The sequence below is a fragment of the Seriola lalandi genome, unplaced genomic scaffold (assembly GCF_002814215.2).
Source record: "Seriola lalandi dorsalis isolate HSWRI2012SDOR001 ecotype SW California unplaced genomic scaffold, Sedor1 jcf7180002054673, whole genome shotgun sequence".
NCBI classification, from domain to species: domain Eukaryota; kingdom Metazoa; phylum Chordata; class Actinopteri; order Carangiformes; family Carangidae; genus Seriola; species Seriola lalandi.
The window spans coordinates 203,293-213,298 of record NW_019525226.1 but is presented as its reverse complement, the minus strand read 5'-3'; the positions used below and the strand labels follow the sequence as shown (position 1 = coordinate 213,298).

The 10,006-nt window shown below is 39.6% G+C and overlaps 1 protein-coding gene across 3 annotated transcripts in view; it reads left to right on the top strand.

The window, feature by feature from the left end:
- The window catches only part of arhgef6 (Rac/Cdc42 guanine nucleotide exchange factor (GEF) 6), a 26,351-nt gene extending 16,345 nt beyond the window's left edge, over positions 1-10,006 (top strand). Inside the window, exons 13-22 of one of the 3 annotated variants that reach the window (XM_023421657.2) lie at positions 487-573; positions 980-1,061; positions 1,357-1,472; positions 1,682-1,861; positions 3,053-3,073; positions 5,235-5,331; positions 5,753-5,839; positions 6,019-6,115; positions 6,399-6,453; positions 7,402-10,006. In XM_023421657.2, coding sequence (XP_023277425.1) covers positions 487-573; positions 980-1,061; positions 1,357-1,472; positions 1,682-1,861; positions 3,053-3,073; positions 5,235-5,331; positions 5,753-5,839; positions 6,019-6,115; positions 6,399-6,453; positions 7,402-7,524 — 945 coding nt within the window. In that variant the 3' untranslated portion in view covers positions 7,525-10,006. Of the gene's footprint in view, positions 1-486; positions 574-979; positions 1,062-1,356; positions 1,473-1,681; positions 1,862-3,052; positions 3,074-5,234; positions 5,332-5,752; positions 5,840-6,015; positions 6,116-6,398; positions 6,454-7,401 lie in introns of all 3 variants that reach the window. The other 2 variants (XM_023421656.2, XM_023421658.2) reach the window with 2 other exon arrangements.

Genomic DNA, 10,006 nt, shown 5'->3' with positions numbered 1-10,006 from the left:
GCCAGACGCACACTATAAAGCCAACTCCTCTTTTTTGTGTGGTTGCTGTGTAGGGGTCGACATTGAGATGGTGGTTGGAAGAAAGCCCAACATATACATTTGGATTCACCCTCTTTTGATCACAGCCAACCACTTTCCAACCACCTCACCAATCTCCATAATCATTTCACAACTCTAAGTTCTTGTCTGCTTATCTTATTTTCCATTCATATAAAGAGCAACAGCTTTGCCAAACTGGTATCTATACCAGTGTCAGCTGTAATAGTGGTTTTGCATCAGTGCATGTAAGATAAACTGGCACCCATTTGTTTTATGATGAGAAACACGATGAACAGGTTCAGCTGCAGCCACCTTCCGTTCAGACATAGTTAGAAAACGACACCTACTGAAGAAAGCTTTGGTTAACCAGCTAACCTGTTGCAGTATATGTTTGCATAAACTAATAGGTCACATTGCAACCAAATCTTTCTTGTTTCTCTCTTGCAGGAAAAAGAGGAGCGCTATTTAATGCTATTCCCTAATGTGTTGGTAATGCTTTCTGCCAGTCCCCGGATGAGTGGCTTTATTTATCAGGTGAGCTACATCGTATGTCCCCTACATACCTCCTTAATAAGATGGCAAACCCAAATTACAAAACATTTTCCTAGTTACCTCCAGTGGAATCTAGCCATGAACTGAATATTCTCCAAGGGTGTCTGTCACTGTCTCAGTGAAATGATTGTGAATGGAATATCATTTGCAGCATTCAAGCAATTGAAAAAAAAAAAAAAGAGAAGATTTTTTATTTATTTAAATAATTACAAAAATATGTGCATGGATAAATTCCACTAAATGTTTAAGTGAGGATATCAGCTTTCATCTTTATGGGCACATAAGTGCATTTCATTTAATTGACTTCAGGTAATAAAATGTCACAGCAGCAAATCCTCTACATATGATACAGTGTCTTATTTCTTCTCTCTTTATTTGTTCTATTCAGGGAAGACTGCCGCTGACAGGCACCACAGTAACAAGACATGCAGAGGATGCGGACAGTGCCCACTATGCCTTTGACATCACAGGTTTGCATCTGAAGCTCTGGAGCTCTTTAGTTCAGTTGAGGATAGAGCAGTGATACAGTGTAATAAGATAACGGATCTTTAGCAGCAGTCGGAAACTTGCAAATTCTTAGTCTCAATCTCAGCTAACCAATTTATATGACAGTGCTGTGAACATTTGTTTAGATTTCCACAAGCTGATGTAATTGTGGTTTTGGTATATCTAACTTTCACTTAAGGAATTGTGTGTGTGTGTGTGTGTGTGTGTGTGTGTGTGTGTGTGTGTGTGTGTGTGTGTGTGTGTGTGTATGTGTTGCAGGAAGCATGATCGATCGTATTACAGTGTTATGCAGTAGTCCTCAGGAGTTGCAGGAATGGCTGGAGCACCTTCAGCCCTTTACCAAAGGAGGCAGCCCTGCAGGCACCATTTCAAAGGTTACACACAGAGTCTTTCACAAACACACACATCTAGTTTAGAGTCAAAACAGTACTAAAAGTGATCCATTCGCCCTGCTAAAGTGCGAACAACCTTTTGAACAAATTCTCACCCTGAGGTGACAAACATAACACTCATCTTACGCTGCACTCACAGTGTATAATTGTCACGCACTTGCTTTTCTTCTTCCTTTGACTGTCTCATGTAGACTGTAGAAGGAAAGCCACTGAGCATGGTCGGCACTCCTACTCACCTGTCCCACCTGGGCAGCCTGACTTCCATCAGTCGTGGCCCCCTGGAACCACCAAAGATCAGCAAGCCCTGGTCTCTCAGCTGCCTTCGCCCCGCGCCTCCCCTCAAACCCTCTGCCGCACTGGGCTACAAAGAGGTAGGAGGATGTTGTGCTGCACAAACAAACCTACACAAACTTAATATGCGTCTCTGGTAGGCAGTCATGCAGTCAGTCGTTTCTCATGAACTACAAGAAGTCCCCCTTCTCTACAAGCCCCCCTCAGTCCCCCTTTCTTTTTTTCCACCAAACGCACAAGCAACACAAGTAAAATTGACACACCCACCTTTAATCCATTAATTGGTGTAATATTGACGCCCATTAGGCGTAAAAAATAAAAGATATAAGTACCCCAATTAAATGAGTAGAGATTACTGATCCAACCAGTGTGTGAGGAACATTATTATTCAATATCTAATGTTTTGGGTATTTTTCATCAAGACAACAAAACCTTAATCAAACACTCCCTAGTGACATTTGACATTTAACTTCAAATATGTGGTCACAGCCTCTCAAAACGTTGTTCTGTTCTGTAATGACAACAGGAAAACCCTCAGTGTTTGAACAGTGCGTGGGCCAGCTAGATAAAGTACATGGTGACTGTGAAAGGTGGCAGCAAAACATGATTAATATCAATATGTAGCGCAGTGTAGTCAATATGCAGTAGCTGGAATAGATTTGAACTGACTGGTGCGGGTTTGTCTGGAACATGGCGGGCTATGCTGTTGTTCTGAAGAGGTTTATTCCAGTAACAGCAGCGCAATCGCCAGGTCTGTCTGGCACTGGAGAACCACTGGTCATGAGCAACTTGTTTTGGGTGAATGTGACGATGTTCACACTCTGGTCCACGTGGGAGGCAGTAGCTTTCACATAATCAGCACTTTCAGCTTTTGCTTGTTATGGACTCTCACAGTCTAATAATGTGTTGAATATAAAGTGTATCTGCGTTCTCTGTGTGTTTTCACACTATATATACATATATACTTCTACAGGAGCTCATTCTTGTCCACAGTCCTCTTCTCTGCCCTGCAGAGATTGCATGTATAGACCTCAGAATGCATAACTTTCTTGATGCCAATTTCTCCATAGCCCCACATATCTTTTTTTAATTTTTTTTATTTATTTATTTTTTTACATAAAATAATCACACTACGCTGCACAGACAAAGAATAGGCGAATGGGGGGAGGTGTGAAAATGTTCACCATTAACTCTCTATCACATCCTTCTCTCATCGTATTTTTCATGCACATTTCCCCTTTTTCTCTCTTTCTCCATCTTGCCTTCTGTAGAGGATGTCTTATATCATGAAGGTAAGGTGTGTGTGCGCGTGTGTGTGTGTCTCTGTGTGTGTGTGTGTGGGTGTGGGTAAGGATGTGGGTTCAGGGGGTGGGATGGGGTTGCCTGTGCCTGTGTGTGTCTGTGTCTGTGTGTGTCTGTGTGTGTGTGCGTGTGTGTGTGTGTGTGTGTGTGCGTGCGTGCGTTTGCCCCAGTGTTGAGCAGGCATGCCATTGCTCTGTTTGCTTCACTCCTCCCTAGTTGTCATCTGTTGGTTTCCTGTTTCCTGTGGCTCTGCGTGTCTGCATTTATTTTCTCTCTCTCAATCCCTGTTGTGACTCAAAGTGTCACTCACACCAAAAAGCTTTTCTGATGCAAAAGTTGTAATTTCTACTAGGGCTGCTATTTTTGGAAATCAGTGCATTGAGTGCAAAGTGCAGACAAGTCTACTGTCATTCACCTCTGAATGTATTTGCACGTGTCACATTTGAATGATCAGCAGCCCAAATAAGCTGTCATAGTTTAGACTATGTCTCTTTTTCAGTTGGTTTCATGTTTCTGGCAAACTTGGTGGGAACTATGTTTTCCATGCATAATGGTTTACAGTTTTATCACAATGATATACATCCATCATTCACCTGGTGCCTTTAAACTAGGGCTGAACAATTCATCGAAATATTGAAATCGCAATATGGCAAAGTGCGATATCCAAATCACAGGAGCTGCAATTTTTTTGATAAAGGTAATATGTGTCATAACACACCACAAGTGAAGCACTGTGGTGCTACAGAGACGCTCTGGCCTACAAAGCATTTTCTCCAGAGGAACAAGCATCTTCCTTTACGTTATGTACAAGCCCCAACACCCCAATAAATATCTCATCAATTTAATTTTTTTTTTTTTCCAGCAATAATGAAATTCAAAAATGACTGCTCCATCTGAAATTATGACTCAAATCACAGCCACAATATCTGCCCTAATAATTGTAATAGGATTTTTGTTTACAAATCATTCAGCCCTACTTTAAACAAAACTCCAAACTCCTTGTGTCTGTGAGCATCTTTCTAATTTCGTCTTTTAGTGGCTGCAAAAATCAACAATTCAGCTTTAAAGTGATGTAAATATCACAGAACACGTGCAATGCGCATAATCCACTACTGATGTATTCCAAGCATTTGGATGGTGTGAAACGCAGCCAGTCTTGGCACCAAAATTGTAGCGTGCCACTGAATTGCAATTGGCACACTACCCTCATCCACCACTCCACTGTGGCACACACATTGAGCCGCCAGCGCTCAGTGAGCAAAAAACCTCTGCGCTGAGTGTGAGTTTCTTACATGACGTGAATCCCTGAGGCTCTTCAGCGGAGAAATGAGAGAAATGATTCAGTCAGTTCTTCCTCCTGAGTCTTATGTGTGTGTGTGTGGTAGAGTGGGTTTACTACCTGTACCTCCCATTGCGTGTTTGCCTGAGTTTCTCCGTTCCAGACAGGGACATGGTACAAATGACATCATGCAAAGTCTTAAGACATTATGTCACAGGTTGGGATTACACAGTCACATTGGTGTAAGCACATCAGCGTTTTTCATTTCTAGTAAGTTAATTATTCATCACACCTCAGCTTTTAATGTGCTCAGGAGAGGAAACAGTCGTAGCACCTTCTTTCAGACCCTAAAATCAGCGCAACAGAAAAAAAGACAATCTTTCATTCATAAAACCACATAATGAGTACATGTTTGATAGCGTGTAAGAAAAATATAAAACATCTCGACTTCCTTTGCTCCCTTCGTAAAACATTTGAATATAAAGCTTGAATATGTGAAGTATTTTTTCTTCTGTCCTGACTGAAGTCAGTGATCGTGCAAAATGTTTTTCAGAAAATGTGGAAATAATTTAAAAAAAATCTTTGTTTTTCTTTATTCTTTTTTGTTACACTATGACCCTGTTGGGCTTGTTCATATAAGCACAGATGGATTACGTGGGTGGTTTGGTCACAGTCATCACCATATGCTTGCTGCCTTGTTTGCTGATGGTATTTTGTTCCTTGATGTTGTTTGTTTATACGGGATGTGCGTCCCTGTGAGCTTGCACTCTGTTTGGTTTTTGGAGTCTTGGCTTTACAGGTGTGTGTAGCAGTATGTGTGTTTATGTGTGTGTGAAGAGAGATGGACTCAATTTAATGTTGCACTCCTCCAGGACTCCAGCAAGAGCCCGCGGCCCATGAAGAAGTTCCTGCCCGGCAACAGGAAGAAGGAGCGGAAGCCTTCTGACGACGAGGTTCAAATAAGGAAAAGTAGGACTTTGATTGATTTTAATGCTGTTGTTAATTATCATGATAATTTAAATAATTGATAAAAAATAATTTGTAGTTCTATGATTGTGTTGATATTGAAAGTAAATCTGAAATATGGGATTTGAGCAGAAGTAAAAGTCAAGTATACAGCAAAGATATCACTGGAATTTCTTTGATCATTTTAACAAAACACTCATTCAAGTGTTGTGCAGGTCATCTTGGAAATCAGTAGTCCAGACCTGAGGCCTGTGCAGCCCATTCTTTACATGAATAATATAGAGTTGTGTTCGCGTTGCAAATTGTGAAATTCTTATTTGTATGTATTTGTTCTTGAGGATTGTGTCAAGCGCCTGCACTTAAACAAAAAGAAAAGGAAATTAATTTTCTATTTATGATATTGAAAACCCTTGATGTTTATCAGGCACGGTCGCTCTGGAGGAGGATGCTCAGATACTGAGGGTGATTGAGGCGTACTGCACAGGAGCCAGTGTGCACCAGACCAGCACAGGTGTGTGTGTGTTAAAGAAACGTGGATAAATTTGTTAGTTTAATGCCTTCTTCGATTGCACGTCTTCAACAACTGATTCGGCCATGAATCAGGCTTTCCCATTAATTTGTGTGTGTGTGTGTGTGTGTGTGTGTGTGTGTGTGTGTGTGTGTGTGTGTGTGTGTGTGTGTGTGTAGCAGTGCGGAAAGAGTGCATCCCTCAAGTGCTTCTCCCAGAGGAAGAGAAGATCATTGTTGAGGAGATGAAGAGCAACGGGCAGACAGTTATTGAGGAAAAGTAAGCATATTATTACTTTGAAGAACAGGTTTTCATTTACTGGTTGTACTGGCAGTGACAAAAAAGGATTTGTCATTATTTGCATTTGGATCCAGATCTTCCGTGTAATGAGATTCAGAAATATGATATTGATCCTATTGAGGCATTTGAGGAATGAATCTTCACACAATATGACCTTGGCTCGGAAGCCAGTATAACCTTGATATACAAATGTGTTACCCAATGGTATTTTATCAAATAAACTACTTTTTAAATTACTGTATTTTCTGTTTCTTTCTTTCAGGAGCCTAGTTGATGCTGTGTATGCTTTAAAGGATGAGGTTCATGAACTGAAAAAGGTGTGAGTTTTGTCCAACTAATGTACTGAATGTGCTGAAATGTTTCACTAACACAGTGTTGAGACAACGGAGACAATGTTCTTCACGCCAGCGACACACTCCTGTGTCCTACTCCTCCTTTAATTCTTAGTTGGTTACAGATGTGGTTGAATGTGGTTTTGGGGAGGGGTGCAGATATCAATACATTAAAATGGAAAAAATCAGAAAACAATGTGTTTGATGACACTCACTTTTTTTTTACATAACCACATAAAAAACATTTTCTGATAAAGTTTTGTCTTAGTAAAGTAAATAAGTTAAGATAATTTACAGTAAACTTTATCATCAAAAATAACAGTAAAAGTAGATCCACAATAGATTTTCAAGGGAAAATTTAAATTTATATTATTTGAAAACTATAAATAAAAGTATTCAAGACTATGTTAACATGAATTGAGAAAGTCTAAGTCAAATTTACATTAAACATGCCACCGATAAAACATTTATTACTGCATTATTTACTAGTTTTCAATTTATCTAGCCTTATTTAGCATTTTTAAGCTCTGTATTTACATTAAATCAATGCTGTATAACACCCAATAATATAGTTAACCCAATATAAGTCAAGTCAGTTTTATCTATACAGCACATTTCATACGGCAGGCGTAAACTCAATGTGCAATATAAGGACAAGTGTTTATTAATGTACAATATTTGTCAACAATTGTATCTCCTCCTATAAAGACATATTTTATATTGTAACAACTGTGTTTTACTATATTTTCACTCTTTATCTATTTATAGACATTGAAAATTAATTGTAGTATCTAAATATTAAATATTTAAGTAATAAATATTTATTAATATGCTGCTTATAAATGCTAACTAGGACCTGTGCATTTGAGTTTCTTGCAAGAAGCAATGACCACACAGTCTGTTAAATACTGTCATTATCTGAATGTCTTGCAGGAGAATAAGTGGATGAAGCAGTTTCTGGAGGAGGAGCAGAAGTCTCGTAAGGAGCTGGAGAGAGTGGTCCGAAAACTGGCCAAGCAGAAGAATGATTGCTCTTGGGATGACGGCAGCCACTGAGCACATCCCTACAATCATCCTCATCCTGGTGTGGCTGTGTGTGTGTATGGGTACATTTATGTAAGCATGCTTGCAGAGGGACAGAAAGGGTCAGGTGTGCATGTGTATTTGTGTATCTGTTTATGTTGCGTCTCCATATTTCAATCACACATAGCAGAGTTGGACTCTGACGATGATACTTGGAGTTTTTTCTCTTCAAGAGCTGGAGTTTGATTTGACATTTTGATGAAATCTTTTTTGTCTTCCTGATCCAGCCTCACTAGATGACACAGCAAATATGCTTCCTCCTGAAGCAGCTCAGCTAAACCAAGACTGAAAAAAAAAAAGAAATGGGATGTTTCAAACATACTGCCTCTCAGCTCCTGGCACTGTGAACACTCCCCAGCAAATAGAACCATTTTTCGACAAGGACAAAACAAATTCTCCACCGCTTCTTTTGCTTCAGTTGGAAAGAGAAAAGGAGCACGAAGCCATCAAGTCCAATGGGTGTTCTTTTGCATGCACTTCTGTTACCAAGGGGACTGATGTTCTTCTCATTGCATCAAGACATTTCTGTCATTGTCACATTTTATTTGTCACAAGGGCCCCCAGCGGGGAAATGGATTTATTGAGCTTTCATGAGCATGTGCGATTGGCATTCTTGCAACATTCTGGACATTCACATACACAAGTTTCAGGCATTTTTGTAGGCGTTTAAGCAAATCCAAAAGGTTAGCTCATTGTCTTACATTCAGTTGTTTCCAAATGCAGCCCTTGACTTTTCATTTAAACTGCATGAATGTACAGTGTTTCTACAGTACGAATTCTGCATCAGAAGTGTGATAATCAAGATATTCAGATATATAGTCCAAAGCTATCAGGGATGCAGCTGCATAATAAAATAGAAAAGGCTTAACTTTGTATCGTTTATTATATAAGAGTATGCAAATAATGACAGATATGTCACCCCTACTCTTACTAAAATATATTATCATTTTACCATATTATTAACATAGCCTGGCTTTATTTTGGATTTATAAGAAATATTCCTATTTATTGTTCACCCAAGCATTTAATTGTGGTGTTAGCCTTATAGATATAGTTCTGCTGCCTTTACATCTGTCTGGAATTTTATTAAACTACACTGATATGTAAAGGCAGAAAAAATATCTGTTATATATATATGTTTTGGCCAAGGGAAAAATTAGCATTTTTCATCACAAAAGAGGAAAACTTACTTTAATAATCAGTCTGACTTGACAATTCAGAGGTTTCTGTTTGCAGCCTCTATGGCCTCCTAGTGGGTTCCTGCAGAGCTGATGGAGACAGACTGAGGAAATGAACAGAGAAAATGTATTTGTCGGTGTAGATTAGAGCTCAACTGTTTAAGTGCCTCCCAAAGGGGTCGATAAACCTGAGAGTTTAAGACCAGACTGGGACTAAACGCATGATTTATGTTGAAAGTGTCAGAGATGGATTGTAGTAATATTTTAATGAGAATGGCTCAAGCTTAGTGGGTCTATATTGGGTCTGAAAAACAAACAGGGCTCTGTGTGCTGTTTAAGATGCAGCCTCTTTGCGATACAGCGGTACATTTCCTCATGAGGCTGAGTGTGTGCACTGTCAACACTGTTATCTACTCTTGCTGCGCTGCAGAGCAGCAGTGGATGCTATCGAAATGCAATAAGTGACTGCTTTACTGACTGACTTCTGGGTTAGCCCCAGCATGGTAGGCCAGATTTGGAGAAATTGCAATAATGAATGAATTAACCCAATTTATTAACCAAAAAGGGCCAGGCCATGTGGTTTAGCCACCACACAGTTAGGCCGTTCATTATGTTCCCTTTGCCTTTATTTAATCAAGTCTCTTGGTATTGATGATTGTTTAAAGACAACAGAGCAGGTCCCAGGTTTCATTACAAATGATACAAAATGTAATAATATTGTTATACTGTACAATCCCTGTTGGGAAGTGCTGTGTTTGCGTGCACCTCTTTACAGGGAGGTCAGAGCACTGTGTAGGGTACAAGGCAGCACTGGTACATCTACAGCAGAGTCACTGTCTTGCTCGAGTGCGCTAAAGCAAGGTGAATTCTTGCTGTGACTGATCTTTAACCGCTGTTCCTACTGGGACGCACAGTTAGCAAGCAGACTGTCTTCAGCGTTAACAGAGGCTCTGCTGCCTGGACAGATGTACGATCATCTTTGCTGTTGAGATTAACGTTGTTGCTGTTTCTGTATTTTAAATTGTTTTCATTAAGTATAACATACTGTAGTTTTCAATTCCCATAAGCCTCAGTGAGCACTTACTGGTGGGAGGGGGCTAAACTCCGGTTTCATCTTGTTTATTTGAAATGACATCTCCAGACCACTGTGTGTATTGTTTTTGAAAGGTTGTTCTATGCAATTATTGTTGTTGCAAGTATTGTAATGCTTTTTTTCTAGACACTCTGTACTTTATGTTTGGTATGGTCATTCTTTTATTAAAAATTTAATATAACAA